The sequence below is a fragment of the Danio rerio genome, chromosome 10 (genome assembly GCF_049306965.1).
Source record: "Danio rerio strain Tuebingen ecotype United States chromosome 10, GRCz12tu, whole genome shotgun sequence".
Taxonomy (NCBI): domain Eukaryota; kingdom Metazoa; phylum Chordata; class Actinopteri; order Cypriniformes; family Danionidae; genus Danio; species Danio rerio.
The window spans coordinates 7,204,547-7,220,682 of NC_133185.1; the positions used below are offsets into that span (position 1 = coordinate 7,204,547).

General features: G+C 38.7%; 2 protein-coding genes across 2 annotated transcripts in view; one reads left to right on the top strand and one right to left on the bottom strand.

Moving 5' to 3' along the window:
- LOC137496533 (uncharacterized) lies at positions 1-6,606 on the top strand. The gene is made up of 9 exons (XM_068223863.2): positions 1-727; positions 2,138-2,620; positions 2,778-3,167; positions 3,367-3,464; positions 3,581-3,631; positions 3,736-4,117; positions 4,199-4,375; positions 4,499-4,628; positions 4,788-6,606. Exons 1-9 carry the CDS (start codon positions 598-600, stop codon positions 4,795-4,797), a joined length of 1,851 nt encoding a protein of 616 aa, XP_068079964.2. The 5' UTR covers positions 1-597; the 3' UTR covers positions 4,798-6,606.
- The window catches only part of LOC137496560 (serine/threonine-protein kinase pim-1-like), a 25,677-nt gene continuing 14,616 nt past the window's right edge, over positions 5,076-16,136 (bottom strand). Inside the window, exon 7 of the mRNA XM_073914435.1 lies at positions 5,076-6,414. The gene's annotated coding sequence lies outside the window, so the exon portion shown is untranslated. The remainder of the gene's footprint in view (positions 6,415-16,136) is intronic.

Genomic DNA, 16,136 nt, shown 5'->3' on the forward strand with positions numbered 1-16,136 from the left:
AATAATAAACGTACAAAATCCAATTTTACACAAAAAAACAATGATAATAACAGATCAGAAAAAATTATATAAACATATAAAAAATTTTATTAAAAGAGAAACAAAAGAGAGAAAAATATAAATAAATAAAATTAAACAGAGATACATACATAACACAAATACAGCAAGAGGAAACAAGGACTTATGTGTCCGTGATATTTCCAAAATATTTATCAGAATAATCCAAGAATCTATCACTTTTCTTGTTATTACCTAGTCTAGAAGATTTATTAAAAACATCAATTTCTATTAATAAACGTGAAAAAGAAGGCTGCGAATTGGAGAATTTTTATTTGTGAATAAAATATTTTCCATACAAAATAAAAAAGTTAATAATGTAGTTCTCTGATGTATCAGTTTCACCGTCATAGTAACAAAAAATATCTTGAAGTTGTAAGGGTCTGGAAGAAGCAATGTAGCTCACTTCACCTATGATGTCATAAATAGAAAGACGTTACGTCATAGGACAGAACACAGTTCAGAAATTCCTCAGAGTGACAAACGAACGAGTAGAGTGAACAGTGATTATCGACTTTAGCGACTTGTTTTGCATCTCAAATGGCAAATAACACGTTAGCTGTGTTTTTTACTCGACTTAATTTGATTAAGACAGTATTTGTCAACCATAATCATCAAAGTGACACGATGGCTTCTCCTACACCTCCTACAGTGATGAGAAGCCCAACAGGTGAGATGACAATTTACAAAAACAGTGTATTATCACGTCTTAAGAAAAAGTATAATAATAATAATAATAATATAATATCGCCATATAAGACGACTTACCGACTTAAGAGTTAAATATTCAACCTCTCGTGTTTGTAATTGTGTAGTGTAGTTGTGATATTGAATATTTTCTGACTCTGTGATTTGAGCCCTGCTGATATTTTATGTATTGACATTCTGGCTTTTAAGTTTCTCATTTCCACTCAACAGAAATTGTGCCTTGTTAACTTTACTAATAAAAACATTTTAATATTACTTTAATATAAATCCTATGTGTAGACCTGCACAGTAATGTTCTTAGTTTTTGATGGTGTGGAGGAATATTTGTTATATTTTAGCAAACTGAGTGAGAATATTATATTTAAATCTTTATTTGTTCAAGCAGGGATGAATTAATACAATTGAGGTAAAGTTGGTTTTATATTCACACATTCTGACTTTCTCCTTAATAATATAACAGAAAAATATTGTTTCAAATTCTAAATGGGGAAATCATATTAACAGCCAATGACTATCATCGTATAACAGTGTTTACAGTCAGTTAAATAGTGCTAATGTTGATTTGAAGTCATACTTACATGCGATTTCAGACCTAATATTGGTAAACAACTTATACGAACTGTTAAATGAACAAATGTGCAAATATAAAACCAACTTCACCTCCATAATAATAAATGTCTACAGCTCTGTTTCTGTGACTGAAGTTCTGGAGCAAGACTTCTATTTTCATTTGGATTTCTAAGACTAATTGTTAAATGATTAAAGTTATAATTTACTCACAGATTTCTTAATGAAGCTCCAGAGCGAGAGAAATTGTTCTCTTTGAGTTTGACAATTGCTAATGAAAAGCTGAACAATGTTGATTTAGGTTCATTAGTTTTTCTGTGGTGGAGAAGTGGTGCTTGAGGAAGAATGTAGATGTAGCACCCACTGACAAACAAATAAAATGCTACATAAATTTGATTAATCATTGTGATGGTGATTGTTAAATAGCTCAATCTATAACTGGTAAAACTCAGAATATTGACTCAAAGTCAGTTCTTATAATAGTTTGCATTTTGTGTGAGCAGGAGTGAAATGTTTATTTTTGCTAAATAGTTGCTTTTAGTTTTTTTTCCTGATGTCTAATATGGACTTATGACTTACAGACTATTTGTCAGCTTGTGTTTGTCATTTTACATCTTAGAAATGATTTTCAATTCCACATAATTAATTTCAGTTTTCAAACATTTTCTATTATAATTGTACATTTATTATTGTTGTTTGTTTTGTGTGATTGTCTTTTATATGTCTAATTTACAGCAGTTTGTCTATTTTGAACCTGTGGTTAAAGAGTTTTCTAATATTTCCCTGTTCATTTTCTTTATTTCAGAAAATCCAGAGACAAGGAGGAAAGGGAATAAAGCCTCTGCTTTCTTCAAGAGAGCATGGAAGGCTGTGAAGCGCCCTTTCCTTTGCTGTGGCCGGAACAGAGTGGCTCCATTTGAACCACAGTCGGATATCGATGATTGCGAGCATCTGCCTGTTCCAGGTCCCTCCAGGACCGTCGCAGCACATGCAGACCTTGAGCCGGTGTGGCTGCCAGGCCAGGTCTGTGAAGACCCTCAGCCGTTGAGTGTTCCGGGCCCCTCCAGGATCAAGCAAACAGCAGATCCGGCCAGTCCTGAGTTCTCAACGGCCCTTACAGGTCATGTTGATACTGAGCTGGTGTGTCTGCCAGGCCAGATCTGGGAAGATCCTCAGCCTATCAGTGTCCATGGCCTCACCAATATTAAGAACATGACGGATGCAGATTCGGTCTGTCCTCAGTCGCCTCCGTCTGTTCAACACCCCTCTGATATTGATGGGACTGATGGTGAGTCATCCTGAATTTGGTTCATCTGTTATTTTTATGCTTTGTTGTTTTTAGCTTGTAAATCAGACAGTGTCATTTGTTGTGCTGTTGGTTGTGTATTAATTAGTAGCTGCAGCTCTGTTCATGGAGATGTTTCTGTTTGTTTTCTTCATTTTAGAAAAACCCAAGAAAGGAAGGAAAGGGAAAAGAGTCTCTGCTTTCTTCAAGAGAGTATTGAAGGCCGCAACGTGCCCTTTCCTGTGCTGTGACACCGATGTAGTCCAGCATCTTACACCACAACCTGAACCTGAACCTGAACCTGAGCCAGAGCCAGAGCCAGAGCCAGAGCCAGAGCCAGAGTCCGAGTCAGAGTCAGAGTCAGATTCCGAGTCCGAGTCCGAGCCCGAGCTCCGGCCAGAGTCTGAGCCAGGGCTGGAGAATGAAGCTGACTCTGAGGCAGCGCCTGCTGAAATTATCCCTGAAATTGCAGAACCCGCTGACCCTGAGTCAGTATGTCTGCCAGGCCCAGCGCCTGAAGAGCCTAAAGAGGCTTCTGTGCCCACTCGTAGTAAGTCATCATTTCCTTCTGTTTTCTGTAACTCATAATTAATATAATTAGTAATCAATTTACTCCTGCAATTCTGGTAGAAGTTACTGCTTTCAGCTCATTGCATTAAATCCAGATTTAAAGGATTTATTAGTCTTTTATTTGATCCGTTTCATACCAGACAATCCAAGTAAATCTCCCTGCTCTTTTTCTGTTTCAGGATTTGATCTGTCTGACTTTAAAGTAGACAGCATGATTGGAGAAGGAGCTTTTGGCAAGGTGTATGTGGCATCTCACAAACTTCGTGAAAGTGAAAAGGTACAGAACAATTTTTTACATTCAGTCAACATTTTCCTCCTAATTATTAAATATTAATAGTTTGTTGGCTTTAATTTGCCACTTACTTTGAAAAATTGACTGTTTTTTTTTCGCAGGTTACCCTGAAGTCTATAACCAAGCTTAAACAGGACAAATATCTCAACATTGTAAGTTGAATAATTCACACAACAATAACATTTTCCAGTTTTTGTTTCTGTACTTTGTGCCATTCTGCTCTGGTAATATCTTTGAAATCTGTTGTTCTTTCTAGGATGGTCATTCCACACCTGTGCTTGCGGAAGTGGCGATGATGCTCAGGTTGATGAATGCTCCGCAATGCCCAAACATCATCGGATTACACGACTGGATTGAGAATGAGAGCAGCTTCCTTCTCGTCTTGGAGTACCCAGAGTCAAGCCGGACCTTGGCTGATTACATCACAATGACATGGCGAATTAGTGAAAAGCGAGCACGCCGGTTAATTCGTCAGTTGATCCAAGCTGTAAAGTTCTGCACTGATCGTGGAGTTTTCCATGGAGATATTCACACGGAGAACATCCTGGTGACGAAACACCGATTACAGCTCAAATTGATCGACTTTGGTTGTGCTTGGCCAATTACCAGCGAGCCTTTCAACAGCAGTGAATTTCGAGGTGAGTTGGCGTTTTGTTAGTTTCTTTGCTCACAGTATTGTCTTATGAAATGACTGAATTCTGAAAATGTCTCTCTTATAGGAGCCAGTGGGATCACGCCACCTGAGGTTTTCAAGGATCCCACATTCTATGCTGACCCGGCAAACATTTGGCAAATAGGCAGCGTGCTGTATGATATATTGCATGCAGATTTGCCCTTTTCTGACAAAGATTCAATAATGTTTGCATCCCTTGAGACACACCCCAGGTTATCTCCAGGTAAGCAGACACCTCTGAACAATCTCAGCCTCAGTGACAGAATAAAATATGTCAGTCACGAGTAAAAAAGGATTGAATATAATGGTTACAGACATATTTCACACTCTCTGTGTCACTTTTCAGTATGCCAGAACCTGCTTTCCCAGTGTTTGGCCCGCTGTCCACTTGAGCGGCTGCAGTTACATCAGTTAGAAAAGCACCGGTGGTTCAATCCAACGACCCCAAATCCTGCGCAGCAGTTAAACAAGAGGAGGTAGAGGAACACACCGAGCACAAAACTACATCTTCAGTCTTTCTTTCCTTCATGCTATTCCTGTTCTTTTCTCTTCTGCTCTATTAGAGTCACAAGTCTTATTTGACAGCCCTTCATATCACTGCTTAAATAACTTTGTGTTGTTTTTCTTCATTTTAGAAAACACTAAAGAAGCGAAGAGGAGAACAGCAGCATTTCCAGAAATTTCACAAGACTGTTAAAGTTATTAATTACTCCCTCATGTCATTCCAAACCCCTCAGATCTTACTTTTCAGTGTCAGTGTGTTGATGAGAGCTCTGTCCTGCACTGTGTGTGTGTCCACTGCTGACGTTTACCTCAGATGTGCCCACGCTTTGTTTAAATGAGAGGAAGTCGCGCAGGCCTCTGGGTTATCCGTCAGCAGTGCGACACACATCCAGTGCATTACAGGACTTCTGAAGTCATTATTTTTGTTTTAATATTTTTGTGTTTTTCTTTCTGCATTAAAGAAGTTTCGCTCCAAACCCCTGACACCTTTCCTCATCTTCAGAAAACAAATGAAAAGATTTGAGATGAAATCAAATCATCAAACCATGAGAGCTCTGTCCTGCACTGTGTGTGTGTCCACTGCTGACGTTTACCTCAGATGTGCCCACGCTTTGTTTAAATGAGAGGAAGTCGCGCAGGCCTCTGGGTTAAACGTCAGCAGTGCGACACACATACAGTGCACTGCGCTCTTCTGGATGTGCGGTTTGAGGGTCAGAGAGCTCTCAGATTTCATCTCAAATGTTTTCATTTGTGTTCTCAATATGAACTAAACATGAATTCGAACTAAGGACATGAGCTGAGTAATTAATGACAATAATGGTAATGAATGGTGCCTAGACCGCAGCTCTGCACAAGACCTTTGGCCACAGGAGAAATGGTCGTACCCAACCGAGCCTGGTTTCTCTCGAGGTTTTTTCCTTCACTTTTGTCAATTGGTGAAGTTTTGTTCCTCGCCACTGTCGCCGCTGGCTTGCTTGGTTGGGACTTGTGGAGCTGCTCATCGATGGATTTGCTCTTCAGTGTTTGGACTTTCAGCAGTGACAATTAAACCACACTGAACTGAACTGAACTGAACTGAACTTCAACTCCAGTGCTGTCACAGTTTTCTCCTCTAAAGTGTCATCAAAGATCTGCTCGACTATTTTCTCCCTCATTAATGAATCTGGTGTTCTGTCATAAGAGAGACTGATTGTTTTATAATGAAGTGTTCATGATTGTTTTGTAATGAATTGTTCTTTGAATTGTTTTGTGATGAACTGCTTCTATGTATTGTTGGCTAATAAGTCAAATAAAATCCTGTGAATCAAACTGAAGCTCTGATCATCATTTCTGTGAGTTTTCTAAATGACTCAATTAAAGAGAGAGTTCTCCCTCAACTATTTACTCACGTGTTTCTAAACCGATGAGGTTCTTTCCTCTGTTGAACACTGAAGAAGATACAAATCTGAAAACCTGTAACCATTGATGTCCACAGTAGGAAAACAAACACAATGGAAGTCAATAGTTACAGGTTTCCAGCATTTTTCAAAACATCTTCTTTTGTGTATAACAGAAGAAAGAAACTCATAGTACTTAGTACATAGAAACTCACTGGGAACACAAGCAGCTCTGGGTTCAGGCCTGGAAGAACAGTCTTATGATGATCTCAGTGTGATTTGGGCTGTCGCTTGTAGAAGCAGCTGTTCTGCTCAGTTTCTGCCATCACAAGCTGTCCAGTTCCTGTCTGTTCTTCATTGTCCAGCAACATCAAGACAAAATCTACAAAAATAACAGATAAAAGAGAAACATGTTCAATCATTATTGAAAGAAACACAAGACACCAGTCAATTACATTACAGCACCTTTTAGAAGTATCCAACAATAACTTTTAAATACATTTCTGTCCTCAATTTAAATGTAAAGGAATAAGGAGAGCAATAGTGCTCAAAATAAATGAAGTGATTTATACGTCCTCCTTGTATATTTGTGTATCACGACAGACAGATATCTAGTCAAATGTTACCTGCAGTTCTTCAGTCTTGCAGTAGCCAAAAACACACTGTATGAGTCAAAATGAGTGATTTTACTGAAGATCATTAGAAGTAGAGATCATATTCCATTAATTTATATATATTTATCTATTTATCAATTTTTCTGGCGATAATAACAATGGATGCTCTCTGATGGCCAAACAGCAGCTCTGCTCATTTCATTCGGCCAGTGGAAAGCTGCTGTTGGTTGGCCGGGCTTGAGTCTGGTTTCCCCAAATATTTGTTCTTCACTTTTGTCAGTTGCTGGAATTTTGCTTCCACTTGCATATCTGACTATCTTGTTTGGGGTTGCTGGAGCACTAAAAAAGTGCTACAGAAATAGAGATGAGCTGAAATTAAACTCATTAAATTCATTCATTCATTCATTTTCTTTTCGGCTTAGTCGCTTTAATAATCTGGGGTTGCCACAGCAGAATGAAGCATCAACTTATCCAGCACATGTTTTACGCAGCGGATGCCCTTCCAGCAATGAGTTCCATACACACTCGTACACTACGGATAATTTATCTTACTCTATTCACCTATAGCGCATGTCTTTTCAGCTATTCAGTGACATTTAAAGGCTTAACTATATGTAGACAAGTTAGGGTAATCATATATTTCATTCATTCATTTTCTTGTCGGTTTAGTCCCTTTATTAATTTGGGGTCGCCAACTTATCCAGCACGTTTTTACGCTGTGGATGCCCTTCCAGCCGCAACCCATCTCTGGAAAAAACATCCACACACACTCATTCACACTCATACACAACGGACAATTTAGCCTACCCAATTCACCTGTACCACATGTCTTTGGACTGTGGGGGAAACCGGAGCACCCGAAGGAAACCCATGCAGACAGGGGAGAACATGTAAACTCCACACAGAAACACCAACTGACCCAGCCGAGGATTGAACCAGCGACCTTCTTGCTGTGAGGTAACAGCACTCCGCTGCCGTGCTGCCTTTATTAAATTAGTGCTTGTAAAAATTGTGATTATATTAGAAGAAAAGCACAAATGAAGCTACAAGAGGACGGAGTCAGATGAACTAGCGATGTCTGGTTGGTCACACTAAGTTTGGTCTTGGTTTTAATGCATTGCGCCACATTAAGCATTAAACTCAGGATGTTTTGTTTTCCAGGAGGAAAATGCTAATTACTTATAAATACTTAAGATTGTAGGTGGGCATAGATTAATTTTTAATCTAGATTAATCTTACTGTAATCTTGGAATTATTCTGGATTAATCTAGATTAAAATGGCTCATTTGAGTTCTGCCGAAGGCATTCAGAATATGTGTGCTATCCAAATAATGACTAAAAGTAAGTCTTTGAGAATGGGTTTCTCAAGCCAGGTGGCGCATTAGACCAGGGGCTCATCTCCTGTTTCCAAAATGCATCACAAACTGCTTGAGAAACTCTTCTACTGATAATTGGTGATAAAAACAAATGATGTTCAATAAGATGTACTTGTGTTTACTAACTGTTTTTTTCAGTTAAACATGAATGTTGAACTGTAGGCCTACATAAGCTCCAAACAGCCATTTTTGGTCACCTTAATCTGACTAAAGTTATAACTGAACTAAACAGAAATTAAATTAAGACATGTGGAGTATGCAGATATTAGTGGCATTATTGAAGTAAACACCGCAATCAAACTATTACCGTCATGGAGGACTTTTCGCAATATTCTACAACAAGATCCACACATGCAGCTGTCAGAAAAGGACACACACACACACACACACTCACAAAATGGGGAAGTTTTTTCTTTACATTTGGCGTGCGTTATTAAATTCCATAACACTCTCACCAGTCCTTATTCCTTATTTGTGTCTTATACCCCAGTTTGTCACGGAGACATGAATGTAATGTTCATAAGTGAAAGTAAAACTGCCGAACTGCAGAGATTGATCAATTAACTTGTAGTGCATGTTTTTGGAATGTGAGAGGAAACTGGGGAACCCAGTGGAAACCCTTGTGAGCATGGGAAGAGCTTGCTAACTTCTCACAGAAACGACGGCCGGCCTGTTAAATCACTGAGCCAACGTGCCACCTTATCAAGAGAAAGGTGGAGTAGGGGCGGAAGGGGGTATTCTTCAAATTGAAGATGACTGTAGTGAGAAACCCTGGATCTTTACCGTGGGTTAGAAATCATCTGATTGGTAAATCATACTATGTGGAACCAGTCGTGTTTAATCATAATCACGTGATCCTCTCGAAATTAGTTCATAAATAAACTTCACTTAAATTCACCCAGAATTACAGGAAACTCTTACATGAAAGCACTTCACGTAAACACCTTAATTATATTGTTGTCTATTAAGGCCAATAACTAGATTACAGATGTCCATGTAAGCGTAGTCAGTATGTCTTTGAACAAAGTGAAAGATCCAGAAGGGTATCCTGCAGATTTGATTCAGAAGGGCACTTTTTTGTCAGATGGATCACCGGTTTGACTTTCATTCACCGTCATTCATTTAAAAAAGCACCCGCTCTATTTTATTTGTATATGTTTTACTCGAACGCATAAACTCTACAGGTGCCTGATGGTTAGATGTGCAACTAACATTAATCGAATTCACTCTAGTGAACTGTATCCATGTCAGCACGTCCTGTTTGATGTGGTAATTTCACAGAAGGAATACACACGGGTTTGAAGACTTGTTCCCGCCCCCTACAGTGCAATTCGGCCAGGTATACATCCACGCTAAAATATCAAGGTGAAAGTCATCATAGCTTGCGTAGAACAGACCCAGCTCCCAACCCAACTTTGAGAATAGATTAACGTCGATATTTTGTTTAATCGCCTGATAAGAGTCTTGCGTCAACAAAGCATGTTAATGCCGATTGCGGCCCACCACTAGTTCGAATATAGTCTGACCCATTGTCATACGGTGCTCAGCATAAATGAGTTCACCTTATTTTTATCAACTTCTCAGTGGGTCAATATATGCTGGAGCATTTAAACAAAACACTTTAATCAAGCAGATATATTCATAAAAATAAGAGTTCTGCTCACCCAACATCTTCAGGAGTAGAAAGACTAAAAGACAAAATACAAAAATTCATCTTTAAATTTAATATTTATCATGTTTCTCTTGATTTTTCACGATTATTAAAGTCATTTAATATTCCTTCACAACACTTTTGGACTGACCTTAAGGCTTTTTTTGGTGGATTAGTTCCAGCTTTGGCTTTGGTACTGACTAATCCAGTGGTCACCAAACTTGTTCCTGGAAGGCCGGTGTCCTGCAGATTTTAGCTCCAACCCTAATCAAACACACCTGAACAAGCTAATCAAGGTCTTACATGGTATAATTGATACATCCAGGCAGGTGTGTTGAGGCAAGTTGGACCTAAACCCTGCAGGGACACCGGCCCTCCAGGAACAGGATTGGTGACCCCTGGACTAATCTAATGTATGTGCACAAATATATTATAGTAAAATATCCAAAAGAAAATAAACAGTAAATTAAAAGAGAGATGTGTGAGGGGTGTATGTGTATTCATTTATGCTGAGCACTGTACATGCATTAATGCATACATTTCATAAATAGCCTAGCGCTTATAAACACAGGCCAGGCTATGAAATGCACTGTATGTACAGCAATCTGTTGGATTCTGGAGAACATTAAGGTTTTTAATGAAATTACAAATAATAAATTAATTATTTTAAATAAATGAGCAGAGGTGGCAAAAGTACACACATCCTTCACTCAAGTAGAAGTACAGATCCTCATGTTTTAAAGGACTCTGGTAAAAGTTGAAGTACTGACTACACTTTTGTACTCAAGCAAAAGTAAATACGGCCTGAAATAAGTACTTAAGTATAAAGTATTCACCTGTTTTAGTTTCACAGTGGTAACCACACTGCACATCATGTATACATCTGTACAAAATAACTTACATTTCAAATTTTTCGGTAAAGATTGTGGCCAACCTTCAGCTCAAACAAGTCAACCGACATCACTCTACAATATTGTCCAGTAACACTGCTCAAAAAGTTGCCCCACGTACAGTGGTGGAAAGAGTACCGAAAAATCATACTTAACTAAAAGTACCGTTACTTGCCCAAAAATGTAGTGCAAGTAGAGTAAAAGTGTAAAGATTACTCAAAGTATGAGTAAAAAATGGATCTTTTAAAAGTACTCAAGAGTAGTGAGTATTAAGCTGTTAAAAACTGATGCATTTACATGTAATTTGGGCATGTGTGTGTAAACGTAACATTCTGTAGTGCATCAAGTTAGTGCCCAGCAGGCACACAATGTCATAAGATGTTAATCTTAAGTTAGATTTAGGTTGTGATGTCAGCTGACCAAAATTTCTTGTCTATCCAGTGTCTAATGACGTGTTTTTCATGTCCAATAATGACGTTGATACTTGGCTGATTTTAGGTTGTGTTAGAAACTGACCAAAATCCAATGTCGAGCCAACATCTTTAACGACATATTGATGTCAAATACTGACGTTTATTCATCAGGTATGGCAAACAAAATCCAACGTCATAGTGGTAACGTCCACACGACGTCAAGCTGTAACATCATTAGATGTTGATATTTGGTTGGTTTTAGGTTGGACACTGACATTGGCCTGACATCAACCCGGTTTTAATTTCCAAACAAAACGCAACGTTCCCATGATGTTGGGGTATAATGTCAATCTGGCGTCATGTTGACGTCTTGTGTCTGCTGGGTGTTCAAGGCCCTTTCGGTCATCATACAGTAAACATTCGTCATCTTCTCGTGCATTAAAACAGTTTCTGGGTCAATGCATGTCAAGCTTTTGGACATCTACTTGGACACTTTTAATGCTTCCAAACAGTTTCCTTCAATTATGAATCACCCATGTCTTGAGGTAGTTAATTATTTATTTTCTATGTGTGATCTGATTGGACAGGAATCACAGGTCTTATTTTAGACAATAAATAATGCAGTAGTGACCGCAGGTTAAAGAAAATGAGTGGAGTAAAAGTATTAATACAGCACTAAAAATGTACTCAAGAGAAAGTAAAAGTACACATTTTGAAAACTACTCAGTAACTTATCATTTCAGAGAAAAACTACTCAATTACAGTAATTTGAATATTTGTAATTTGTTACTTTACACCACTCATGTATCATTTACCTAGACACAAAACATAACTTTACACCTGTTACGAACAATAGCTGCCATCCTACATATACAGTAGCCAAAAAAAACCTGATGTAAAGTGGTTTTCCCTGTACATTATCCAGAACAATATAGACTTTATTTACATCTCTTATGTTGTTACTATTGAAATCAAAGATTTAAATGCATTACCATTGAAGAAGCACTAACAAATGAGGTTAACAGGAAATATTTGAGCGAGTCATTCCTAACGAGCCAATTAATTTACAAATGAGCCGTTTTAAATGAATCTGAATAAACAATTAAGTGACAAAATAAAGATTTGGCGCCCCCCATTGGACATTTGTAGCCTCTAATAAAACAATAATAGTGTTGTACTTTAATTATCGGCATTTGGAAAAATCTGATTATTAAAATAAATATAAATTTAAGGTTAAATATGACATCTAAGATGTAAATAGATGACATGTAAGGGAGACATCATTTCAGTGTTAATAATGGGATTTGGACAAACATACTGTTAAAATATTCTGTGCATCTCGTTTACCTGTGATCCGCTCGACCAAAATGCATCATAATACCTGGTATAAACAAAACGTCAGTCATGTTTACATCACAGATTTCTTTTCTCTCATCAAAGTTCGCAATTCTTGCCGTCCCCATAGTAAGCTTAATAAACAAGCCCACTTACGGCACGTGATGAGAGGTTAAAAATGGCACGCACGCATGCAGGCGCACAGTGACAAAAAAACGATTGATTTGAAAAGGCATTAAAATTGCGCAATGACAATAAATATTATAGATTGCGCCACAAAAAAAACAGTAAATCGAAACTAACGAGCCTGATTTAAATATGTAAGGAGTAGAAAATACAGATATTTGTGTAAAAATGTAAGAAGTAGAAGTAAAAAGTTTTCAGAAAAATAAGCAGTGAAGTACTGATACCAAAAAAATCTACTTAAGTACAGTAAAGAAGTATTTGTACTTCATTACTTCCCATCTCTGTAAATGAAATATTTATACAACAGTTCTGTCTGGTTCTTGAATCTGATTGGTTGATTTGCCGTGTGATGTTCTGCCAGTAACAGCACTCGTACCGCCTCTTCACCGTTTGACAAATATTGCTGCTGTTGAACAACATAATGTACTCTTGAGGCTTTTTAGCCGAGAATGTGGTTGTTTAGATTACAACTCTGCAGTTTGATTATAAGGATCGTGCCTATTTTAAAATATTTATAATTTCTGAGACAGCGCATTGGGGGCTGAACAAAGACAGTGAGTAGGGTGAAGCAACATTATAAAGCTGCAGGCCCGGAGACCCATCAGTATGCTCACCATGCTCTTATTTTCTCAGACAATGCCACCTGCTGACACTATATTTCCAGCCTGATCTCACAAGAAAACGTAAGTATTTTACGTTCGGTCAGTTTGTAACAACTACTTTTTTTTGAAGTTACGTTAAAGAAATTGAGAGACCACAAAACAACTTTCAGAGATTCATGTGTATTTAGAAATGTATATGACAGCAGGTATGAATAATTATTGTTACACACTGGGGATATGAAATGATCAGCAGTCAACTCATTAATGATCACTATTAGACAGAAATAAGCATTCGATAAGTGTCTTTCTCATTGAATCCAGTATTTATAGCAATCCAAAAAAGATACCAACAGTCCTTAAGTGAATCACATGAAAGATCAAGTTCAGCAAACAGTTCATCAATGGCTGGCCACGGAATCAGTAGGAAAGTGGATGGAAAAAGTCTGTGGATATGAGGATGGATTGTCCAGGTCCTGTTTTGATGACTTAAAGTGGATACCAAAAACCCTCTGCATATAAACAAACATACAATCAAAACCTTGCCAACCCTACACAAAACATATGTACAAAACCGAAATATATACAAAAAAACAGGCCTACTTACATCTGAGATATAAGAACAAAAATGTTCCTCAAATAAGGGCATCAACAAACAACAGCGCAGTGAAGAAGCCTTTCCATGTGCTAGGCACCATACTTCCTGCCTACTGCTTCTTCTCTACCTCCTTTTAAGCAGATTGGAGACTTACTACCTAGATCGCCCTCTAATGGGTGAGATAGCTACTACAGGTAGATATTTCAAATAGTAACAGGAAAACTGTTACACACCCCTTCCCCTAAAGAAAAGAGTTATACAGTTCCATAAAATTCCTTCAACTTTTCCACATGGTAAGTATCACATTGACTGGGTTTATCAAGCATTACCACTCTGTAGTTGACATTATTTACCTTTTTTACAATTTTGCCAGGACCTTGCCATTTCGGAGCTAATTTGGCCATAAAGGAATCTGCAGCTCGAGACAGAGGGTGTGTGAGGATCCAAACCAAATCTCCTTCCTCAAAGGACTTTGGTTTTCTACGTTGATTGTAGTATTTTCCTTGTCTCTCTTGTGCTTGGCTGGTCTTTGCAATCACTTGCTCAAGGAAAGCTTTCTGCCTTTCAAGGGTGTTATATGCTAGATGGTCTGGATTAGGTGGTCTCTGGATCAGCCTGTCTAGAGGACCCTTCAACTTACGTCCCAAAGCAACTTCAGCTGGAGTGAAACCCGTACTTTCCTGCCATGCTGAGTTAATGGCATACCTGAACTCAGGGATCCATTTATCCCAGTCCCGGTGATTGTTATGGACATAAGAGGACAACATTGTTTTTAGGGTTCGGTTTATCCTCTCAGTTAAGTTGGTCTGCGGATGATAGGCAGTACTGAGCTTCTGAACTACTCCCCATCGCTTGCAGGTCTCATTGAGCAATTGGGCTGTAAATTGAGGGCCGCGGTCAGAGACGAGATATGCTGGAGTTCCCCATCGAGTGAACATCTCTTTTGTCAAGATGTTAGTTATGAGGTGAGTTTTTGCAGATCTTAAAGCAAAAAGTTCCACCCACTTGCTGCAATAATCCACAAAGACTAATAAGAATTCATTCGATCGATTACTTTTTGGGAAAGGACCCATTAGATCCACTCCCAGCATATAGCCAGGCTCTACTACGGGTGTTGACTGCAACAATCCAGACAGTTTCGAGATTCTCGGTTTATATATTTGACAAGTCTTACACTGGGTGCAAAAGCTCCAAACATCCTTACGGACTTCAGGCCAATAGACACTGTCAAGTAATCTCTTCAAGGTTTTCATCCTTCCTAAGTGTCCACTCAGTGGATTTGAATGGGCGAAGTGTAAAAACTGTTCTCTCAGTGATGCAGGGATGACTAGTTGGTAAACACACCCTTGATCTTTGTTAGGCACCCTGCGAAAGAGGTAGTCATTCTGTACACAATAAGCAATGCGGCTGGAATCTGTGGTGGCTTGCTTAGCTGCTTCCCATAGAGCTTGCAAAGAAGAATCAAGCTTCTGAGCTTTCCCAATTTCATCCCAGCTGACTGGCAAATTAGGATCAGTCTTGTTAGCCTGGCAGATGGCAATATGACCTACAACCTCTTGCCCTGGTATACCTCTGGATAGGGCATCAGGTACCACATTGCAGGACCCCTTACGGTACTTGACCAGGAAACTGAAACATTGTAGTCGTAATGCCCATCTGGTTAAGCGTGAAGATGGTTTAGGGTTATTGAAAACCCAAGTCAGCGCAGAATGATCCGTCAGTACTTCAAAGTTTCGTCCTTCCAAATACTGCCTCCACTTCTCTACAGCCCACACGACCGCAAGACATTCCTTCTCTGCAGTGGAGTATGATTTTTCTGCTCCATGTAAAAGACGTGAAGCATAGGCAATGACATGTTCTGCACCATCAAAATCCTGTGTCAATACAGCTCCTAGTCCTATGTCACTGGCGTCAGTCTGCACTCTAAAGACTTTGGTAAAATCCGGGGGCATTAATACTGGTGCTCGTTGTAGTGCATATTTGAGATCATCAAAGGCATTTTGACATTCAACTGTCCAATTCCAGATTGCATTCTTACCTTTCAGTGCATACAATGGAGCAGCTCGCTCTGAGAAGTGAGAAATGAACCGATGGTACCAACTAGCAAGACCTAAAAATCTCTGTACCTCTTTGAGATTTTTTGGGACAGGAAAATCCTGAACTGCTTTGATTTTAGTGTCTTCAGTCCGTACTCCTTCCTCAGAAACAACATGTCCTAGGTAAGTAATGGTCCTCTGCAACATAGAACATTTCTTGAGATTGAGTGTTAAACCAGAGTCTTGCAATTTTGCAAAGAGTAGCTTGAGATGTTGAAAGTGATCTTGGATGGTTTTTGAGTAAACCACAATGTCGTCAAGATAGACAAAGCAAAACTCTCCCATGTAGTCTCTCAGAACATTGTTCATGAGCCTCTGAAAGGTTGCAGCAGCATTTCGCAGGCCA

Excerpts from the sequence above, each read along its gene's own strand:
- LOC137496533 (XM_068223863.2), top strand. The coding sequence starts at position 598 with ATGGCAAATAACACGTTAGCTGTGTTTTTTACTCGACTTAATTTGATT. Across the intron at positions 3,465-3,580 it reads AACTTCGTGAAAGTGAAAAG|GTTACCCTGAAGTCTATAAC; the intron begins GTACAGAACAAT and ends TTTTTTTCGCAG. Across the intron at positions 4,118-4,198 it reads CAACAGCAGTGAATTTCGAG|GAGCCAGTGGGATCACGCCA; the intron begins GTGAGTTGGCGT and ends TCTCTCTTATAG.